The 22,878-nt window shown below is 50.3% G+C and overlaps 1 protein-coding gene across 5 annotated transcripts; it reads right to left on the bottom strand.

The window, feature by feature from the left end:
* Window positions 1–1,531: 1,531 nt before the first annotated feature.
* On the bottom strand, window positions 1,532–21,292 carry LOC146009967 (uncharacterized). 5 transcript variants are annotated; one of them, XM_083150657.1, is made up of 5 exons: window positions 21,133–21,292; window positions 17,745–17,815; window positions 11,434–11,535; window positions 9,656–9,992; window positions 1,532–2,573 (listed from the first exon to the last, which is right to left on the bottom strand). In XM_083150657.1, the coding sequence occupies exons 2-5, from the start codon at window positions 17,790–17,792 to the stop codon at window positions 1,624–1,626; spliced, it is 1,437 nt and encodes a 478-aa protein (XP_083006783.1). In that variant the 5' UTR covers window positions 17,793–17,815; window positions 21,133–21,292; the 3' UTR covers window positions 1,532–1,623. The 5 variants fall into 5 exon arrangements, with proteins under 5 accessions (XP_083006783.1, XP_083006782.1, XP_083006785.1 ...); XM_083150656.1 differs by lacking the exon at window positions 21,133–21,292 and adding an exon at window positions 17,915–20,123; XM_083150659.1 differs by lacking the exon at window positions 11,434–11,535 and having other exon boundaries at window positions 21,133–21,283.
* Between the last annotated feature and the right edge of the window lie 1,586 nt (window positions 21,293–22,878).

Here is a 22,878-nt window from a genome sequence, read left to right as displayed (position 1 = left end):
ACACACACACGGAGGATAGTACAGATGATCAGGATGAAACTCTGGACAGGATAAGACAGTATAAGAGCAGAAGCTGCCACAGGCTAACAAACAACACTATGGTATAGGTCAGGGAGTGCTATAGCCTAATTTACATACAGCCCATATGTCTCACCAAGCTCTAACCCCACTGTCTGCTCACAGAACCTGGGGGAGCTGCAGCAGGTCTGGTCGCCGGGAGAAGGGTGCTGTTCTAATACCTGCCACTGTCCGTCCTGCTGATATGATCACCGCCCGTCGTCAAGCCTGCTAGCGCAGAGGTCAGTACTCTCTGCCCACTAGTGCAGCGCTCAACACCCGCTGCCCGCCCCACAACTCCATGCCGACAAGGATAGTGGGGATATGAAGCATTACCTCCGCCCCCCACCCGCAGATAGCATGTGGTTAAAAACCACATGCGATCGCTCCTGCAATTTGATAGATAAGCACATAAGGTCTATCGACGCGACAATCAACGGCGTGCCCGCGCATCGCATCGTCCCTAAAATATGCATATAATCATTCGATTTATCAGCCAGATGTGGTCAAAATCAAATGATTGCATGCAATATGTCACAAGTGTATGGGCAGCAATAGTTCTCACCCTCACATTTGCCTTCTGCTGTCCTTCATCTTATTTAACACATTGAATGGCGAATGAGAGACAAAGTAGAAAATGTTCACACTATTTAATGGTGAAACTGGGTGAATGGTTAAAAGGGATGGTCCAATAGTTGTGCAGTGGTGGGGTAGTTATTTATGCAGATAATGGGGTAGTGGTTACACATCACATTCAATACCTCTGGGGTTGTCTCCAATAATAATTACAAGTGATACAGGTACAGCCCAGTTAAAAGAAAACGGTTTTCTACTAGGAATGTGGCCCCTGTTCGTGGATAATGAAACTTATCCTGGGTGTCAGCAAAGTGGTGTGATAGACACTCCTGGAGACTTCGAGGGTTAGATTTGCGGTGTAAAATGCCAGGTGGTGATTCACCCAATGCGGACTTACCTGGTGAACTACAATTGCTAGCAACTCTGTCTCTGAATCTATAACTAACCCCGCATAAAGAAGCCCACATTCAAACACTGAGATTTCAGCCTCCTGCTTACCCCGGGACAGCTCATATCTGACTATCAAAGGGACACCTGAGCCGAACGCTGAGGAGGACCCCGCAGCGCGATTGTGACACTGTGGCAGGTAGGAAGTAGATTCTGATTGGTTGCCCATAGCAACATCACATGTGAAGTTGCTTCAGGGAGACGGGGTTAGGGGGTATGCGGGCGCAGGTGCGTCTTATGCACAATAAAAGGAGGCATTTGCCAGTGCTCCATGTTACATATTGTGGGGAGCGCAGCGAGCCACCGGGCCCGAAGTGTGGCGAGCGCACGCGGCATACATGTAAAGTAATCCGCTGCACTCACCACGCTTCGGGCTGGCGTGGATAGTGGGGGTGTTTCAGGAACACATTCACACCTGCCATATCATACATCTGGGACCGTAATGACGACATGTGTTAACTGGATTTTAGTGAATAATAAAGAAGAAAAAAAACACTTAACGTACAATAATATGAAACAACAAGACCAAGAAAATAATAAAAGTTATTTTTCAGTTTCTGCATTCACGGAAACTGCAGCTGAAGTTGACGCAGTTGTGTCTGCATCCGTGTCGTCTGCTTTGTTGGCCTTTGGGAGCAGAGTTAGGGCATATAGAATCCGCTGGAAAGCGTTCTCTGCGCCGACAGTTTTTCGCCAAATGAATTCCTGGAGATAGGAGTCCAGATTCTGGCGCGCAGTGCCCCTTTGCCTTTTGTTACGCCACTTATAAGATCCCCAAAGGCGTTCAATGTTTTCGGTATGAACCTCGGTGTCCAGATCAACAAAATTATACCGGTGGTTTACCCGTGCATTGTGGTACCCTGCCTGCTCCAGCTGTTCAGTGTTATATGCACGCCAGCAATCCGAATATATAGTCGTCCCCGGTTCTATATATTTGTTAATGGCGGACATCAGGGTGCTGGCATCACGTATGTCCACAGGCGTTATAAAACATTCACCGGTGTCTCTGGATATGCCTCCAAACAACCACTTTTGAGGCAGCACGCAACTTTTTCTCTGGACAAAGAGACTCTCGTCCACCTCCACTATTTTTCCAGGACCGCCAATCCGGCGGCAGGGCTGCGACATTAAGTCCACGGCGCAGGCCTCCCGCATAAGGTTATTATACAGCACAGTGGTTTTGTTCGACAACTTTAGTTTTTGCTCACAAAAAGATATGCTTGTGCGCTCTTCTGCCCAGGAAAATATAAAATGGATGAGGGTAAGAAATGGGATACGACAGCCCGGGAACCAATGTGCCGCACGGAGACTGACCTTCTTTCGACATGGTCTAATATGGCAGCGCCACATACGCTCCTTTATACTCAAGCGCATGGGGTGGCCATTAACACAGGTTTGTGTCAGTGGCAGCAAATGGTGCTGTTGAAAAAATGCCACCGACTCCTCCTCTGTCTGCGGCAGGTCGAACATCGTGACCGGTTCTGCAGCCATTCCTAATTAATAGAGACAGGATTATATGCAACATAAAAAACGTGAAATATGCATGAAAAGTGGTACAATATGCTACATTAAATAATAAAAAAAGTTATTTTTAACTTATTTATTTAAAAACCAGCATACATTTAGTAAGCAGTGGAATAATTAACAATTATTTAACATTTTGTTACTCTTTAAAACATAAACAATCAGGTACTGATCCAAATGTTCGATAGTAAGATTGTGTCTTCTTCTCTCAAAATATTTTTATGAGTGGAAAAGGACCGTTCCACATCCACTGAGGTAACCGGGTAGTATCTGAATTTGGGTGCTATGTTGGCACTTATGGTTTCTGGCTAAAGTTTACCCATCCCATTAATAAAACTTATCAATTTGACACAGAGGTTCAAAGCCTGGGATTTGGTTCAAAATGTCTTCAAACTTTTCTTTGTTTACCCAGGAATACCTCTGGCAATGTGGAGTTCACTTGGCGGATCTCATTCATTAACTAAATAGATTCCGTCAATGCCAAACCTTGAGTGTCAAGCTTTTTAATAAAGGTTCAGGAGCTTCGCGATGGCTTCTGCCCCCGACTGACTTATTAAAATGGATTGGCAGCCTAGAGCAGTGTCAGACGTAGCGTACATCTAAGGTTCCCCTCACTGCGCACATATTGGCCCGGCCTGCACACTACCACTACCTGGCCAGCAGCAGTGCCCTGATTTGCTGGTAAAAAGGGGCGGGGCCCCCCTTTGGAAAAATATGCACCATTACTAGATTTTGGGTAAAATATGCAATAACCAGTGAGAATGGGCAAAACATGCAAATACATATAATCCTGTCTCTACTAACAAGGAGCTTATAAGGGAACACTACACCCTCAGGGGAGCACCTCCACCAGCCATTACCTATACTGAGGCATCCTATTGTATGTACTGTGGATACTTCTATTACTATATACATTATTTCCTTTCGTGTTCAGTGACTTGTGCACCGGTACCTCCCCCAATCCCCCTTTTCCTGTGAATAATCTTACCAGTGAATGACTGCAGATCTGGGAAAGTGGCTGTTATAGGCCGAGACACTTGGAAGGTGGGGTCTGTAAGCTCTAGGACATGGAAGACACCATAACACAGGGAGATAACGGGCACTATGAGAGGTGACACTGCACAGGAAGGATAATGTCACACTGGGTCTCCTCCCACTGACTAATGATGGAATCACTGCGGCAATGTCCCTTGTAGGAGCATCACCAGGCTGTGGGGAGGCTGTGGGAACAGCTGAGAACATTGGTGTAAGAGGAGATGTTGGCTCCTGCGTTACCCACGGGGCAGATACATTTCCCTCATTAGTCTGAGCTGACAGAAGAGGGTATAGATTAGGATAATTCTGTAGAGACTGAACAAGGAGAATATGTGACTGTGATTAGTACACAGAAGCCTACGCAGCTGCCATGTCTGAGGTTACAGACCTGGTGACCATCACAGGTGAGCAGCTGCCCTGCCAAGATGAGACACGGCCACCGGAGCCATTGCAAGGTCCTCAGCAACCACCTAACCATACACGGCACCATCACAGAAAAAAGGATTTTGTGTAAATCCTTTTCTCGGAGTCCATATGGGATACTGGTTTCAATACTATGGGATAGAGTTCCTCCGCAGGAGAGACAGGCACATTAAAACTTTCAGTGTGGGTGCACTGGCTCCTCCTCTCTATCTTCTTCCACTAGTCAGTTAATAAAAAAACTGTGTCGAAGGAGAGTAATGTGAGGAAGTATGTGAATAAGTAACGTGGTGAGATTCATACCAGCACACCCAACCCAAACCAAACAGAAAAATAAGAAAAGAGGTGAAACATAACAATCTTCTGATGTCACCTATAACTTTTGAATAAGGTCATAATTGACAAAAAGGCAACAAGCCCTAACATCGTAAGAGTAACAGTATCTTACAGCAGGAATGCTGCACAGAGGCAGGCACCCAGTATCCCATATGGACTACGAGAAATGTATTTACCGGTAGGTACCAAAAATCCTATTTTCTCTACCTTTCAATGGGATACTGGGTTCAATACTATGGGGAGGTCCCAAAGCTACCAGAACGGGCGGGTATGTGCGGAGTCTGCTGTAGAACCACTTGTCCGAACTGGGAATCCTCCCTGGCCAGGGTGTCAAATCTGTAAAATCTTACAAATGTGTGATGACCTGACCAAGTTGGGGCCCTGCAAAGCTGCAGTGCCGAGACCCCTCGGGCAGCCGCCCAAGAAGTCCCTACTGATCTGGTGGAATGAGCCTTCAATGATGGTGGAAGGGATAAACCAGCCCTTGCATATGACTGTTGGATTGTGCAACGTATCCATTGTGCTATGGTCCGCTTAGAAGCAGGAGAGCCCTTCTTCTGTGCATCGTAAAGCACAAAGAGACTATCCGTCTTTCGGATTCTAGCTGAGCGTTTAACATACACTCTGAGAGTGTGAACCACATCCAAGGAAGGAGGTATATCCGGATGTGCCGAGCTGGAAGGGACCACAATAAATTGGTTGAGGTGGAACGTCGACACAACCTTTGGTAGGAATTGCGTCCTTGTCCTGAGTTCTGCCCGATCCTCGTGAAACAACAGCTAAGGGCTCTTACATGACAATGCCCCAAGCTCAGATACCCGCCTGGCTGAAGCCAAGGCCAGCAGGACAACAGTCTTCCATGTAAGAGGTTTAAATCAGACTCTTCCAACGGATCAAACCAAGAGGACTACAGAAAGTTTAGAACCACATCCAAGTCCCAAAGCGAAGTGGGCGGTACAAAGGGGGGCTGGATCCTCACAAAGTTTGTACCTCAGGCAAGGCCGCCAGCTTCTTTTGAATAAAGTCTGACAGACCTGGACCTTTAAGGAACCCAATCGGAGTCCCAGGTCCAAGCCAGCCTGTAGAAATCTCAACAAATTGTTCAGATGAAATACCGCTGGTGGTAAACTTTTCTGCCACCATGCCACGTATCTTTTCCATATGAGATGGTAGTAGGAAGCTGTAACTGGCTTTCTGGCTTTAGTCATGGTGGCAATGACCGAGGGATGTAGGCCCATGTGGCCTAAGATCTGCCGCTCAGCCTCCAGGCCATTAAATGCAGCCGCTGTAAGTCCTGATAGACAAACGGCCCTTGGAGGAGTAGGTCTTTCCTTAGAGGTAGACATGCAGGCCATGCAAGTCTTCCACTTGCATGGCCTGAATGTCCCCGTACTAGGCCCTTCGAGGCCAATCTGGAGCCACTAGGATGGCTTCTGCTCCTTGATGGTGAATCCGCTTTAGCACCCGCGCCAGTAATGGGAGCGGTGGAAACAGGTACACCAGCCGGTAATCCTATGACCAAGTCAGGGCATCCACAGCTATCGCCCCTGGATCCCTGGTCCGTGCACAGTGACCTGTCCACCTTGTGATTCAGCCGCGAGGCCATGAGGTCGATCTGAGGGAGCCCCCACAGATCCACAATGGCACTGAACACTTGTGGATGTAACCCCCACTCTCCGGGGTGGAGGTCGTGACGACTCAGGAAGTTGATGTACGCAACCGTAGTCGTGTTGTCCGACTGGACTTGCACCGCTGTACCCTGTAACATGGGAGCCGCCTGTAAACAGAGCATAGTAAACTAGCCCTTAACTCCAGCTTGTTGATGTGCAACCTGGATTCCAATGGAGACCATCTGCCCTTGAGACGGACTCCCTGTATCACAGCTCCCCAACCACGTAGACTGGCATGCGTGGTTAACAGAAGCCAATCCTGGATCTGGAAACACCGACCCGCCAAGAGATTGGGCGAAGTGAGCCACCACTGTAGAGAAAGCTTGGTCTGTGTTGACAGGCAAATCTTTCTGTGCATTTGCAGGGGGGACCCCGACCACTTTGTCCGAATATCCAGCTGGAAGGTTCTGGAGTGAAATCGGGCATACTGGATAGCTTCGAACAAAGCCACCATCTTGCCCAACAACCGAAGGCAAAGGTGTACTGGGACCAGAGGGTTTGTTAGGACCTCTCTCACCAGTTGCTGGATTGCTGTGGCCTTCTCCACTGGCAGGAACACTTTTTGTTCCACAGTGTCCAGAATCATGCCCAGGAACACCATTCTTTGGCTCGGGATCAATGAGAATTTTGTTATATTCACAATCCACCCGTGGTCTCTCAGAAGCTGCATGGTCAGATGGAGTGCACTTCTCAAGGCCTCTTCCAATCCTGCCTTGATCAGCAGGTAGTCTGGTATCACGTTTACCCTTTGAAGCCTGAGAAGGGACATCATTTCCGCCATTATATTTGTAAAGATGCGCGGGGCCATAGACAGCCCGAATGGTAGAGCCTGAAACTGGTAATGGTCATCTCCCAGCGCGAATCTTAGAAAGATTTGATGTGGGGGCCAAATTGGGATGTGCAGGTAGGCGTCCTTCACATCTATGGAGAATATGAACTCCCCTTGTTCCAGGCTGGCAATTACCGAACGTAGAGACTCCCTTTTGAATTTAAACACCTGAAGAAAGGGGTTCAGTGATTTTAGATTTAGAATGGGCCCTACTGATCCATCCGGCTTTGGTACAAGGAACAGGTTGGAATAGTATCCCTGACTTTGTTCCTGCCTTGGAACCGGTAGAATTACTTTTGACTGGAGGAGTCTGTGAATAGCTCCCTGGAGGAGAACCCGATCCTCCATTGAAGCTGGAATGGCCGACTTGAAATATCTTTGAGTACCTAAATTTGCCTCTTGTGCCTCTGTTGGCATTGGAGGCACCTCTGGCCTTGGGGCGAAACTTAGACCCACGAAAGGCCTTCTGGGAAGGACCTGTGAAAGGGCGCTTTACAGCAGTGGGTGCTGACGGGAGGAAAATGGATTTACCTTCCGTGGCCTTGGAAATCTAATCATCAACCTCACTTCCAAAGAGCCTATCTCCTGTGAAAGGAATGCTTTCCACACTTTTCTTTAAATCCACATCAGCAACCCACTGACGCAACCACAGTGCCCTCCGGGCCAACACAGCAATGGCCGAATTGCACGCGTTTATAGCGCCCAATTCTTTTTGCGCCTCGCAAAGCACCCCAGCTGTATCCTGAATGCGACGTAGATTGTCACCTATCTGAGCCACAGACATGTCCCCCAACAAACCCTCCTGGATCTGTGTGGACCAAGTATAAATGGCCTTGGCCATCCAACAACTGGCCAGTACTGGGCGTTGGGAAGCCCCGCTGGCCGTGTACAAGGACTTGAGCGTGGTCTCAAGTCTTTTATCCGCCCCGTCCTTAAGTGTGGATACACCCGGGACTAGCAATAGTGCCTTCTTTGAAAGGCGGGAAACTGATGAGTCCACCACAGGTGGCTCCTCCCACTTCTTTCGTCCCGCAGGATCAAAAGGGTATGCGTTAGCAAAACCTCTTGGAGAGCTGGAATCTCTTTTCAGGGTTCTGCCAAGCACTCTTGAATGCATTTTCTAATTCCGCCTGTTCTGGAAAATACACTGGCTGTCTTTTCTGGGTTATAAAGAAAATATCCCCCTCAGTGGGTTCCTCCAGAGGAAGTTCTAAAACCTCTCTAATTGCTCTAATTAAGGGCTCTGGGTCTGCTCAGTATTTGTAGACAGCTGGGAAGAAACCGAGTCCAGCAATGTTTTCATGCTGCTGGCCCATGTAGGTTCCTGACTATCAACCTGAAACCCACCAACCAGTTGTGGGGGTAACCCCACTGACCTGAGTGGTCACACCACTTGGCTGTGGTAACATACAGGGCTCACAGGTAACCTGTGACTGTGAAGCTGGTATGAATGTAGTGCTGCACACCATACAGGTCAATTTCTTCACCATGATGAAGCTGCACCTGTACCACACAAAAGCATACACACACACACACACACACACACACTGCACTCACACTGTTACTATACACAGTATAAGGTTTCAGTGAAGACTCTATGTGTTAGAGACTATTTGCAGTGTGTTAAGGTGCTTAACTAGCCAGTGGGGTAGAATACAGAGCTATTTGGGGGACCAGTACACCCTGTAACCTTAGCGCACAGATTAGAGAGAGCTGGTTGCAAACAAACAGTGATATTATCATACACAGTGTAATACAATGCTAAGCAGCGCTAAATAGCCTTTCAACTTGCTGTCTCTGCCGCTGTAAGGATCAGAATCCACCACTGAGGAGCTGTAAGGGCGACCACAGGGAGTGAAGAAGCAGGAAGCAGTGAAAGAGTTTGCCCAGCAGAGCCTGGTCCCGCTCTGAGTGAAGCCCTGCCCCCTTTACACGGAGCTGGCACTTCTCTCAGTTTATACTGGTATACAGCGTTTTTAACTTGCAAAACAAAAACATGACTAGCCCTGGTAGTCCAGCGGCTATCACCTATGCCAGTGTGATGGGGGGAGGGTGTTCACACGGTCCCTGCGTGAGGGCCGCCGCTACCACCGCCCGCCATCTTGCGGCACAGAAGTTCTGCAGCAGGGTCAGCTCTGCGCCTTAAGAGGCCAGGGACTGACCCTTTCCCTGGCTCCCCCGAAGCAGGACAGCTGCTTAGGTCTGCAAGCAGCGCCCCAAAATAAACTAAAATAAATTTTGAAGAACACTCCTCTGGAGCATCCGGAAGCACTGCCTCTCCTGAGGCACATTTTTCTAAACTGACTAGTGGAGGGAGATAGAGGGGAGGAGCCAGTGCACCCACACTGAAAGTTCTTTTATGTGCCTGTCTCTCCTGCGGAGGATCTCTATCCCCATAGTATTCAACCCAGTATCCCATTGGACGGTAGAGAAATGGGGAACATCGGCTCCCTGATTCTATGGTCACGCAGACTGGCCGCTGCAGTACGGATACTGGCCCGTGTTTCTCTACATACATGGTCACAGCTGATGGCAGGAACACACCCCAAAAATGGCAATGACTCTCCTGCCGCCACTTCCTGTTACCTCCCCCAAGCCGTCCCTTCCTGTCATTCACTCTCCGAGTACTCACTGTGACAGCATCACAGAGTTACCTTGGTGCGTGCGCAGTGTTCAACGATAATCGCTTACCTGTGACCATCGGTATTACATACATATCGGAATCAGACCCTCTGTTCTGTACTTAGTGATTATTACTCACCTGTGCTGATACCTGTAGGGATTTCCTCCTCATTACACTGCTGGTCACCCATCACATCCATCTCTTCTTCTCCCTCTGTATCTTCTGTATTTATATCAGTCATATCCGTCTCTTCTTCTATTACTTCTACCTTTATATCAGTCACATACGTCTCTTCTCCCTCTGTATCTTCTGCCTTCATATCAGTCACATGCGTCTCTTCTGCCTTCATATCAGTCACATCCGTCTCTTCTGCCTTCATATCAGTCACATGTGTCTCTTCTGCCTTCATATCAGTCACATACGTCTCTTCTTCTCCCTCTACATTTTCTTTTTTAATATTGGTCAGTGCTTCACCCTAATTAAACCACAAAATAAAATACATTAATAATGTCTGAATATTACTGATGGGGGGCTGCTAAGAACATATAAACATAGATGTGAAGATGCATGTAATATATGTGCTGGCAGTGTATTTGGGATAGGCAGCAGGCCGTATATATCCTGGCCAGCTTGTCCAGTATCAGGAGTCCTGTACCCAGCAGAGGTGTAAGCTAAGGTCTCAGGTGCTGATTACCCGGCTGTTGTTCCCAAAGGGCTGCAAAAGCTGCTTAAAATAGGAAATAAATTCCATTATATTTGGTTATAGTTTATATGTTTTAGTACAATCCACAACTGTATGGTGGAAACCGGTGCTGGTACTTGTTTCCTAGCAGGATGCCCACTAAGCTATTTGCTTAGTGGGCTATTCTGCGTAGTGAAATAACATCGCAACGCATGGCTTTTTGTGCCTTGCGATGTGTGCGATGCGATCTCAGTAGTTAATTTAGTTAGTTTATTCACTGCACCCTGAGTGAAATCGCATCGCAGATGAGATGAGATCTCAGTAGTTTATATGGTAAAACACCTAAAACAGCACCACTCTCCACATCACCCCGAAGTGTGGCGAGCGCAGCGGAACGCATCCTCCGACCTTTTCATACCCCCACTATCCACGTCGGCGTGGAGTTGAATTTCTATAGTGTGGGGAGCGCAGAGAGCCACAAGCATGGTGAGCCCGGCGAGGGTACGCAGATTACTTTACATGTTTTCCGCGTGCGCTCGCCACGCTTTGGGCTCGGTGGCTCGTTGCGCTCGCCACACCATATAAAATAAACTCCACGCCAACGTGGATAGTGGGGGTATGAAAAGGTCTGAGGATGCGTTCCGCCACCCCTCGGGGTGACGTAGAGAGTGGCGGTGTTTTACCATATGAACTACTGAGATCTCATCTCATCTAAACTCATCTGACCTCATCTCACGCCACAAAAAAGGGCCACGTGATGCGATTCCACTCAGGGTGCAGTGAATAAATTAACTACTGAGCGTACATAGGAAATCTGGGCTCCCTGCGCTTGCTCCTATTAACCCAAAACAATGTTGACTCCACTAATTAGTGGTGAATTAATATATACCAGTATACGTACAGGAAAATAATTAATAGAGATAGTCTAGAAAATATCTCCCATTCGTATAGGGTTCAGGCAGCGTGAGAGGGAAATGCCCATTCCCGATATGATAACAAAGAAGAAAACTACAGATTCACGCGCTAGAAACAATGTATATAAAATATTTTTTACTATTTATTTATTAAATATAATTCTCGCTGGCCAGTGATACTAATGAATATTTAAAAAAAACAATATGCATATAACCATTTATAGCTAAACATTAATAAAAATAAGGATAAAAAAAGACAATAGCTATCATTGGGATCTGTATATATTTTTTAAAGGAAAATATGTTTATTTGTTTTTTACCTTTTTAACCACATACCAATCAATTGTTGGGTGTTGTCCCTTAAAAACAGTCGACACGTTGTCGGTGTTGTCCCAGACCCCCTCACCTCCCCAGTCAGGTCCCTGTGTCAGTAATAGAGATAAAAGTGATGTCACTGTGATGCTCCCAGACCCCCTCACCTCCCCAGTCAGGTCCCTGTGTCAGTAATAGAGATAAAAGTGATGTCACTGTGACGCTCCCAGACCCCCTCACCTCCCCAGTCAGGTCCCTGTGTCAGTAATAGAGATAAAAGTGATGTCACTGTGACGCTCCCAGACCCCCTCACCTCCCCAGTCAGGTCCCTGTGTCAGTAATAGAGATAAAAGTGATGTCACCGTGACGCTCCCAGACCCCCTCACCTCCCCAGTCCAGTCCCTGTGTCAGTAATAGAGATAAGAGTGATGTCACCGTGACCCTCCCAGACCCCCTCACCTCCCCAGTCCAGTCCCTGTGTCAGTAATAGAGATAAGAGTGATGTCACCGTGACCCTCCCAGACCCCCTCACCTCCCCGGTCAGGTCCCTATGTCAGTAATAGAGATAAGAGTGATGTCACTGTGACGCTCCCAGACCCCCTCACCTCCCCAGTCAGGTCCCTGTGTCAGTAATAGAGATAAGAGTGATGTCACCGTGACGCTCCCAGACCCTCTCACCTCCCCAGTCAGGTCCCTGTGTCAGTAATAGAGATAAAAGTGATGTCACTGTGACGCTCCCAGACCCCCTCACCTCCCCAGTCAGGTCCCTGTGTCAGTAATAGAGATAAAAGTGATGTCACTGTGACGCTCCCAGACCCCCTCACCTCCCCAGTCCAGTCCCTGTGTCAGTAATAGAGATAAGAGTGATGTCACCGTGACCCTCCCAGACCCCCTCACCTCCCCAGTCCAGTCCCTGTGTCAGTAATAGAGATAAGAGTGATGTCACCGTGACCCTCCCAGACCCCCTCACCTCCCCGGTCAGGTCCCTATGTCAGTAATAGAGATAAGAGTGATGTCACTGTGACGCTCCCAGACCCCCTCACCTCCCCAGTCAGGTCCCTGTGTCAGTAATAGAGATAAGAGTGATGTCACCGTGACGCTCCCAGACCCTCTCACCTCCCCAGTCAGGTCCCTGTGTCAGTAATAGAGATAAGAGTGATGTCACTGTGACGCTCCCAGACCCCCTCACCTCCCCAGTCAGGTCCCTGTGTCAGTAATAGAGATAAGAGTGATGTCACTGTGACGCTCCCAGACCCCCTCACCTCCCCAGTCAGGTCCCTGTGTCAGTAATAGAGATAAGAGTGATGTCACTGTGACGCTCCCAGACCCCCTCACCTCCCCAGTCAGGTGCCTGTGTCAGTAATAGAGATAATAGTGATGTCACTGTGACACTCCCAGACCCCCTCACCTCCCCGGTCAGGTCCCTGTCTCAGTAATAGAGATAAGAGTGATGTCACTGTGACGCTCCCAGACCCCCTCACCTCCCCGGTCAGGTCCCTGTGTTAGTAATAGAGATAAGAGTGATATCACTGTGACGCTCCCAGACCCCCTCACCTCCCTAGTCAGGTCCCTGTGTCAGTAATAGAGATAAGAGTGATGTCACTGTGACGCTCCCAGACCCCCTCACCTCCCCAGTCAGGTCCCTGTGTCAGTAATAGGGATAAGAGTGATGCGCTCCCAGACCCCCTCACCTCCCCGGTCAGGTCCCTGTGTCAGTAATAGAGATAAGAGTGACGTCACTGTGATGCTCCCAGACCCCCTCACCTCCCCAGTCAGGTGCCTGTGTCAGTAATAGAGATAATAGTGATGTCATTGTGACACTCCCAGACCCCCTCACCTCCCCGGTCAGGTCCCTGTGTCAGTAATAGAGATAAGAGTGATGTCACTGTGACGCTCCCAGACCCCCTCACCTCCCCGGTCAGGTCCCTGTGTCAGTAATAGAGATAAGAGTGATGTCACCGTGACGCTCCCAGACCCTCTCACCTTCCCAGTCAGGTCCCTGTGTCAGTAATAGAGATAAGAGTGATGTCACTGTGACGCTCCCAGACCCCCTCACCTCCCCAGTCAGGTCCCTGTGTCAGTAATAGAAATAAGAGTGATGTCACTGTGACGCTCCCAGACCCCCTCACCTCCCCAGTCAGGTCCCTGTGTCAGTAATAGAGATAAGAGTGATGTCACTGTGACGCTCCCAGACCCCCTCACCTCCCCAGTCAGGTGCCTGTGTCAGTAATAGAGATAATAGTGATGTCACTGTGACACTCCCAGACCCCCTCACCTCCCCGGTCAGGTCCCTGTCTCAGTAATAGAGATAAGAGTGATGTCACTGTGACGCTCCCAGACCCCCTCACCTCCCCGGTCAGGTCCCTGTGTTAGTAATAGAGATAAGAGTGATATCACTGTGACGCTCCCAGACCCCCTCACCTCCCTAGTCAGGTCCCTGTGTCAGTAATAGAGATAAGAGTGATGTCACTGTGACGCTCCCAGACCCCCTCACCTCCCCAGTCAGGTCCCTGTGTCAGTAATAGGGATAAGAGTGATGCGCTCCCAGACCCCCTCACCTCCCCGGTCAGGTCCCTGTGTCAGTAATAGAGATAAGAGTGACGTCACTGTGATGCTCCCAGACCCCCTCACCTCCCCAGTCAGGTGCCTGTGTCAGTAATAGAGATAATAGTGATGTCATTGTGACACTCCCAGACCCCCTCACCTCCCCGGTCAGGTCCCTGTGTCAGTAATAGAGATAAGAGTGATGTCACTGTGACGCTCCCAGACCCCCTCACCTCCCCGGTCAGGTCCCTGTGTCAGTAATAGAGATAAGAGTGATGTCACTGTGACGCTCCCAGACCCCCTCACCTCCCCGGTCAGGTCCCTGTGTCAGTAATAGAGATAAGAGTGATGTCACTGTGACGCTCCCAGACCCCCTCAACTCCCCGGTCAGGTCCCTGTGTCAGTAATAGAGATAAGAGTGATATCACTGTGACGCTCCCAGACCCCCTCACCTCCCCGGTCAGGTCCCTGTGTCAGTAATAGAGATAAGAGTGATGTCACTGTGACGCTCCCAGACCCCCTCACCTCCCCGGTCAGGTCCCTGTGCCAGTAATAGAGATATGAGTGAGGTCACTGTGACGCTCCCAGACCCCCTCACCTCCCCGGTCAGGTCCCTGTGTCAGTAATAGAGATAAGAGTGATGTCACTGTGACGCTCCCAGACCCCCTCACCTCCCCGGTCAGGTCCCTGTGTCAGTAATAGAGATAAGAGTGATGTCACTGTGACGCTCCCAGACCCCCTCACCTCCCCAGTCAGGTCCCTGTGTCAGTAATAGAGATAAGAGTGATGTCACCGTGACGCTCCCAGACCCTCTCACCTCCCCAGTCAGGTCCCTGTGTCAGTAATAGAGATAAGAGTGATGTCACTGTGACGCTCCCAGACCCCCTCACCTCCCCAGTCAGGTCCCTGTGTCAGTAATAGAGATAAGAGTGATGTCACTGTGACGCTCCCAGACCCCCTCACCTCCCCGGTCAGGTCCCTGTGTCAGTAATAGAGATAAGAGTGATGTCACTGTGACGCTCCCAGACCCCCTCACCTCCCCGGTCAGGTCCCTGTGTCAGTAATAGAGATAAGAGTGATGTCACCGTGACGCTCCCAGACCCTCTCACCTCCCCAGTCAGGTCCCTGTGTCAGTAAAAGGGATAAGAGTGATGTCACTGTGACGCTCCCAGACCCCCTCACCTCCCCAGTCAGGTCCCTGTGTCAGTAATAGAGATAAGAGTGATGTCACTGTGACGCTCCCAGACCCCCTCACCTCCCCAGTCAGGTCCCTGTGTCAGTAATAGAGATAAGAGTGATGTCACTGTGACGCTCCTAGACCCCCTCACCTCCCCAGTCAGGTCCCTGTGTCAGTAATAGAGATAAGAGTGATGTCACTGTGACGCTCCCAGACCCCCTCACCTCCCCAGTCAGGTGCCTGTGTCAGTAATAGAGATAATAGTGATGTCACTGTGACACTCCCAGACCCCCTCACCTCCCCGGTCAGGTCCCTGTGTCAGTAATAGAGATAAGAGTGATGTCACTGTGACGCTCCCAGACCCCCTCACCTCCCCGGTCAGGTCCCTGTGTTAGTAATAGAGATAAGAGTGATATCACTGTGACGCTCCCAGACCCCCTCACCTCCCCAGTCAGGTCCCTGTGTCAGTAATAGAGATAAGAGTGATGTCACTGTGACGCTCCCAGACCCCCTCACCTCCCCAGTCAGGTCCCTGTGTCAGTAATAGAGATAAGAGTGATGTCACTGTGACGCTCCCAGACCCCCTCACCTCCCCAGTCAGGTCCCTGTGTCAGTAATAGGGATAAGAGTGATGCGCTCCCAGACCCCCTCACCTCCCCGGTCAGGTCCCTGTGTCAGTAATAGAGATAAGAGTGACGTCACTGTGATGCTCCCAGACCCCCTCACCTCCCCAGTCAGGTGCCTGTGTCAGTAATAGAGATAATAGTGATGTCACTGTGACACTCCCAGACCCCCTCACCTCCCCAGTCAGGTCCCTGTGTCAGTAATAGAGATAAGAGTGATGTCACTGACGCTCCCAGACCCCCTCACCTCCCCGGTCAGGTCCCTGTGTCAGTAATAGAGATAAGAGTGATGTCACTGTGACGCTCCCAGACCCCCTCAACTCCCCGGTCAGGTCCCTGTGTCAGTAATAGAGATAAGAGTGATATCACTGTGACGCTCCCAGACCCCCTCACCTCCCCAGTCAGGTCCCTGTGTCAGTAATAGAAATAATAGTGATGTCACTGTGACACTCCCAGACCCCCTCACCTCCCCAGTCAGGTCCCTGTGTCAGTAATAGAGATAAGAGTGATGTCACTGTGACGCTCCCAGACCCCCTCACCTCCCCGGTCAGGTCCCTGTGTCAGTAATAGAGATAAGAGTGATGTCACTGTGACGCTCCCAGACCCCCTCACCTCCCCGGTCAGGTCCCTGTGTCAGTAATAGAGATAAGAGTGATGTCACTGTGACGCTCCCAGACCCCCTCACCTCCCCGGTCAGGTCCCTGTGTCAGTGATAGAGATAAGAGTGACATCACTGTGACGCTCCCAGACCCCCTCACCTCCCCGGTCAGGTCCCTGTGTCAGTAATAGAGATAAGAGCGATGTCACTGTGACGCTCCCAGACCCCCTCACCTCCCCGGTCAGGTCCCTGTGTCAGTAATAGAGATATGAGTGATGTCACTGTGACGCTCCCAGACCCCCACACCTCCCTGGTCAGGTCCCTGTGTCAGTAATAGAGATATGAGTGATGTCACTGTGACGCTCCCAGACCCCCTCACCTCCCCAGTCAGGTCCCTGTGTCAGTAATAGAGATATGAGTGATGTCACTGTGACGCTCCCAGACCCCCACACCTCCCTGGTCAGGTCCCTGTGTCAGTAATAGAGATATGAGTGATGTCACTGTGACGCTCCCAGACCCCCACACCTCCCTGGTCAGGTCCCTGTGTCAGTAATAGAGATATGAGTGATGTCACTGTGACGCTCCCAGACCCCCTCACCTCCCCAGTCAGGTCCCTGTGTCAGTGATAGAGATATGAGTGAGGTCACTGTGACGCTCCCAGACCCCCTCACCTCCCCGGTCAGGTCCCTGTGTCAGTAATAGAGATAAGAGCGATGTCACTGTGACGCTCCCAGACCCCCTCACCTCCCCGGTCAGGTCCCTGTGTCAGTAATAGAGATATGAGTGATGTCACTGTGACGCTCCCAGACCCCCACACCTCCCTGGTCAGGTCCCTGTGTCAGTAATAGAGATATGAGTGATGTCACTGTGACGCTCCCAGACCCCCTCACCTCCCCAGTCAGGTCCCTGTGTCAGTAATAGAGATATGAGTGATGTCACTGTGACGCTCCCAGACCCCCACACCTCCCTGGTCAGGTCCCTGTGTCAGTAATAGAGATATGAGTGATGTCACTGTGACGCTCCCAGACCCCCACACCTCCCTGGTCAGGTCCCTGTGTCAGTAATAGAGATATGAGTGATGTCACTGTGACGCTCCCAGACCCCCTCACCTCCCCAGTCAGGTCCCTGTGTCAGTGATAGAGATATGAGTGAGGTCACTGGGGCGCTGCCCGGTTCGGCAGCAGTAAGGGATGCTGTTTGAAGTCAGACGGTTTTTAAAGGGGCAATCACAAGCCAAAGCCGTGCGTTGTAAGTGATTGCCCCTGCGTTCAGCTGGCATCCTGCCCTGCATTAAATTCCGCGCTGTCACCTCTCTATACACCAGATGGATCATCTCTAAAGTGAACTTTAATAAATATCAATTGTTTTATATCTGACCTTGTCCTCCGTTACCGTTTCCATGATGGCGTCTCTACAGTCCTCCATGCGCGTCTCTCAGATTAATCCCTCTGTGAGAAGAATCACACAGCAAACAGGAGAATAAGGGGAGCAGTCATTGTGATGTGTGTGTGCCCCAGTAAATACACTTGGAGGGTAAATACACTGACCCTGTGCGGAATCTTGGCTTTGGTCTGCACAGTTGTCTGACACTTATCATCAGGTATCAGCCACAATCACATCTTTCCATCATGAGGAACACAGCCAGGACCAAGCCCGTCATTCCCCCAGATCTGCCTAACGTCATACCTGCATATGTATCATCACACCTAGGCTACTGCAATGTCCTCTACCTTGGGCTCCCAGCAAAAGGACAGCACCGCTTGTAGATGGCACAAATGCCGCTGCCAGGCTGTTCCCCAACCAGCCCCGCACCCCCCATTCCCTACTCCCTTCACTGGCTGCCTGTAAGACATACTTGCCTACTTTAGACTTCACCTCTCCGGGAGAAGCCGGGGGAGGGGGCAAGGCTGACATCACTTGGCTCCGCTCTCCCCATGCAGGAAAACAACGTGATTCGCGAGCCGCGGAGAGGGGGTGGGGCTTAAATGCTGCGAAATGCCACAATTAATCCCGATTTTCGGGAGCTCCCTGCCATTCCGGGAGGGTAGGCAAGCCTGCTGTATGATGGTGAATTGCTATGAAGATTGGCTTAATGACTGTCACAGCCCTTCATGACCAGAGCCCAAGGTACAAGAAGCAGCTTCTGATCCCTCACTGCCCCTCTCGCTTACTGAGATCCACAGATGATGGACTATTACCGGCACCTAGATTCTGCCTGAGCTCATCTGGGGGCGGAGCTTTCTGCTGTGTGGCTCCGACTCTGAGGAACCCTCTTACTCGCACAGTGCGAGAGGCCCCCACTGCGGAATCCTTCATAAAACAGACTCAAGACTTTCCTGTTCTCTCAAGCATTTCACTAATATCCACTGTTCCGCTGGTTTTATTTGTGTGCTGTAAAGGGAAATGTCAGCACTTGGAGTCCTTCTGGGAGAGAGGTGCTATATAAATAACATTATTCTTATAATATACAATGTGTAATGTCTATCTATGGAATGGTCGGTGTAGACCACCTGAGCAGGCCATTCCAGGAGCAGGTAGGTGAGCATATAACATCCAGGTGGGGCACAGAACTCCTTATTTACATGGGAGCCCCCATTATACCCCGCAGTGTGCGCCACAATGATTATAATGCTCAGTAATAAGATTTACTGACGCTTTGTTGGGGCCTAGTTACTCACACAGATGTGGCTTTTCTGCAGCATTTTATCTGGGGAGAGACATACCTGTGTGTATGTAGATACAGGAGACCATTGTATGTAATGGGGGCTGTGCAGGAATAGTCATTATATAGAGAGAAACACAGCGCCACCACTAGGTGGAGGTATGCGTAATCCTGCCTGCACACATGGAGCAGGGGGTGGGGGTCCTTGTGCAGTTCTTTAACACCCATAATGCTTTAGGGTATTAGCCGGCCAGCTGATTGGAGCTACGGTCAGATTGGTTCTCTGTATTGGGGCCAAATGTAAAGATTCTCAGTTTGGGGGATCTTTACCACATGGATTCCTGGCATCGATGGTAGCTATCTGTTGATTTTTTCCCACTGATGTTTTAGTGTGCTAGGCTGTCAGCCTAGGGCAGTGTTTTTCAACCACTGTGCCGTGGCACACCAGTGTGCCTTGAGCTGTTCTCAAGTGTGCCCCCAGATCTAGAGATGCCCAAACCTGTTAACAGCCACCACCAGTTCAAATGTTATTTACTGGTCTGTTCTTTGCATGTAAAGGGCCAAGGTATTTTATTTTTGTTACCTGTGGGGACCAGTGTGATTGTTTTTAATGTGGGGGCCAATAGGTTTCTTTTTTTCCTGTGGGGGCCAATGTGTTTTGGCCTGTGGGGAACTTATGGTGTGCCTTGGCAATTTTAAAATCTTATTTAGTGTGCCGCAAAGTAAAAAGGTTGAAAATCACTGGCCTAGGGGGATGGTCATCGACTATCAACCGTTGCCAAACATTGATGCAACTACCGATGTGGTCAGTCAGTCAGCGGTGGAACCAAATATTTAATTTCCCCATAATATGAAGCTTAAGGTGCGTACACACGTACAGATTTTCTGTCTGATCTATCTGGTGGGAACAAAAACCTGGAAATGTATGGGAGCAACTGACAATCAAAAATTTCCACCCAAATGCAGGAAAACAGAAAGAAATATATGCTTTGATAAATTTGTTATATCAGAATGATTTAAACAATTTGACTGAACACTGTCTGTTTTCAAGTGTTTGGGAACAATTTTTTTTATTGTCATTTACTCCCATACATTTCCAGGTTTTTGTTCGCACCAGATAGATCAGACAGAAAAATCTGTACGTGTGTACACACCTTAAACCATTCCCCCCCAGCAGCCTGCTAAGCCCCGCCACCATTTTACATACCATCCCTGCCAGTAGTGCCTAATAAGTGCTGCAAACCATTGGACAGCCACCTGACCCCGGATATGGGATGTCCCGCCTCCTGGAGAAGCTGAGCTGTCAGTCACAGCCCTTCCCCCCGACTTCTACAGAAGAATTACTAGCCGACACGCATGTGCAGACACAGAGCTGAAAAAACCATCGGTGGCACCGCTCAGAATATGCATCTGCCATCGATAATCTGCAAAATATCAGTGGTAACCGCACAGATGACCATCCCTAGATAACCCAATCCCATCACCTGCCTATTAATAATCACATACATAGTAATCACCATCACACAGGTCCATAGGGGCACAGACACACGCAGAGGTCCATAGGGGCACAGACACACGCAGAGGTCCATAGGGGCACAGACACACGCAGGTCCATAGCGGCACAGACACACGCAGAGGTCCATAGCGGCACAGACACACGCAGGTCCATAGGGGCACAGACACACGCAGAGGTCCATAGGGGCACAGACACACGCAGAGGTCCATAGGGGCACAGACACACGCAGAGGTCCATAGGGGCCCAGTCACACGCAGGTCTATAGGGGCCCAGTCACACGCAGGTCTATAGGGGCCCAGTCACACGCAGGTCTATAGGGGCACAGCCACACGCAGGTCCATAGGGGCACAGCCACACGCAGGTCCATAGGGGCACAGCCACACGCAGGTCCATAGGGGCCCAGTCACACGCAGGTCTATAGGGGCACAGCCACACGCAGGTCTATAGGGGCACAGCCACACGCAGGTCTATAGGTGCACAGCCACACGCAGGTCTATAGGGGCAGACAAACACACACAGGTATATTGGGGCACAGCCAGGTGAAACCCTTTACCCAGCACCGCTCACACCGACACTGCAGCACTTACACCCCGCTGGCCGCCTCTCTGCGCCGCCGCACGCTGCTTTCTCCGGAGGCTACGGGAAAATGGCCGCCGCGGCGCAGCAATGGAGACACCGGAGGGCCGTGTCATGCTCATCTAGTCACTGTGACGCTCCCAATGGAACCGCCGCCTGCAGCGCCCTCTGCCGCTGGGGAGCTCCGCTCCGTCACTGGGGCGACCCGAACCCGCTGCTGCTGCTGCTGCTGCTGCAGTACGCGTACATCACCTCAAGCCGTAAGTCGCCGCAGCGTTCTGTCAGGCTGTCACCGGAATGAAGTGAGCAGCACTGAGCGGTAAAAAAGAAGTGCTCCGTCGCCTCTAGGCTGAGCTCCGGCGTGCACACAGGGGTGAATGTCGCCTCTGGGCTGGGCACCGGCGCACACACAGGGGTTAATGTGGCCTAATGTGCGGTACTGTAGCCCCTCCCTACACTGTGTGCATTGTATGTTCATTGGGTCCACAGGAAAGTGTGTATAAAGATCCCTTCTGGAGCCTTTTCCTGTCAAAGGATCCATTCCCAGAGTGTAATGCTGCCCATACACTCGCCCATTCCCGCGTGGGCTGCATGCAGTCGCCCATTCCCGCGGCCGGTATAGGTCGACACACCTAAGATTGACATGCATTGGGCTGCCCACTGGAGGTCGACATGGGCTTAGGCCAGTGGTAGCCAACTCCAGTCCTCGAGAGCTACCAACAGTTCACCTTTTCCAGACAACCTAGCTGCTGCACAGGTGCACTCATTAATTACTGACACATTTTAAAAGAGCCACAGGTGGAGCTGATTACTTCACTGTGAGGAGATCTGGAAAACATTAATGCCCCTTTCAGACCGCACTTTGGAAACGGTATATTGCCGTTTTTTTACCGTTTTAAAACGGTAATGTGTGCGGTCTGAAAGGTGCAGATCCAATTAACCGGTTTGAAAATACCGTTTTTTCAAACCGGTTAAAATGCAGGGTCCTACCCGTTTCAGACCCGGTATTTTGGGATCAAAATCGGGTCTGAAACGGTATTTAGGACCCAGCCAATGAGCTGGGTCCTAAATTTAGCGCAGTGAATATTTAATGAGCGCTCATTAAATATTCACAGCACTGGAGCCGCCCTGCACGCGTGTCGACCCCCTGCGCGCGTGTCGACCCCCCCCGCGCGCGTGTCGCCCCCCCTGCGCGTGTCGACCCCCCCGCGCGCGTGTCGACCCACCCCCCGCGTGTCGACCCACCCCCCGCGTGTCGACCCACCCCCCGTGCAGCCGGTACCTCCGTTGTGGATCCCGGCACTGCAGTATGGTCGGAAGCACTCGTAAAAAAAAGTGTCTTTCAAAAAATGGCTGCCCCATAGGAAAACCCGTTTAAAAAAACTGTCTTTCGTATGGGGGCAGCCATTTTCCAAAAGTCACTTTTCTTATAAGAAAAATGACTTTCGGAAAATGGCTATCCCCATACGAAAGACAGTTTTTTAAAACAGGTTTTCCAATGGGGCAGCCATTTTCTGAAAGACACTTTTTTTCATAAGTGCTTCCGACCATACTGCAGTGCCGGGATCTGCAACCGAACTCAGGTACCGGCTGCACGGAGGGGGGAGGGGGGGGGAGGGAGGCGGCGCTGAAGGCTGCACTGGCTTTGACCCTGTATTTGGAAAGTTTCCAAAAACGGGTCGGCCAGTGTCAAAAAATCGGCACTTAAACGGTAATATACCGTTTAAGAGGTGCGGTTTGAAAGGGGTTTTACCTGG

This window comes from Crinia signifera, chromosome 6, assembly GCF_055691185.1.
Source record: "Crinia signifera chromosome 6, ASM5569118v1, whole genome shotgun sequence".
NCBI classification, from domain to species: domain Eukaryota; kingdom Metazoa; phylum Chordata; class Amphibia; order Anura; family Myobatrachidae; genus Crinia; species Crinia signifera.
The sequence above is the reverse complement of the archived record's forward strand: the minus strand, read 5'-3'. Positions and strand labels throughout refer to the sequence as shown.

Bases quoted from the DNA above. Each gene is read 5' to 3' on its own strand.
- LOC146009967 (XM_083150657.1), bottom strand. From the start codon at position 17,792: ATGGAGGACTGTAGAGACGCCATCATGGAAACGGTAACGGAGGACAAG. The intron at 9,993-11,433 runs GTAAAAAACAAA...TGGTTTAATTAG, and splicing joins ATTGGTATGTGGTTAAAAAG to GGTGAAGCACTGACCAATAT. The intron at 2,574-9,655 runs GTGAGTAATAAT...TCTATTAATTAG, and splicing joins CCCTACAGGTATCAGCACAG to GAATGGCTGCAGAACCGGTC.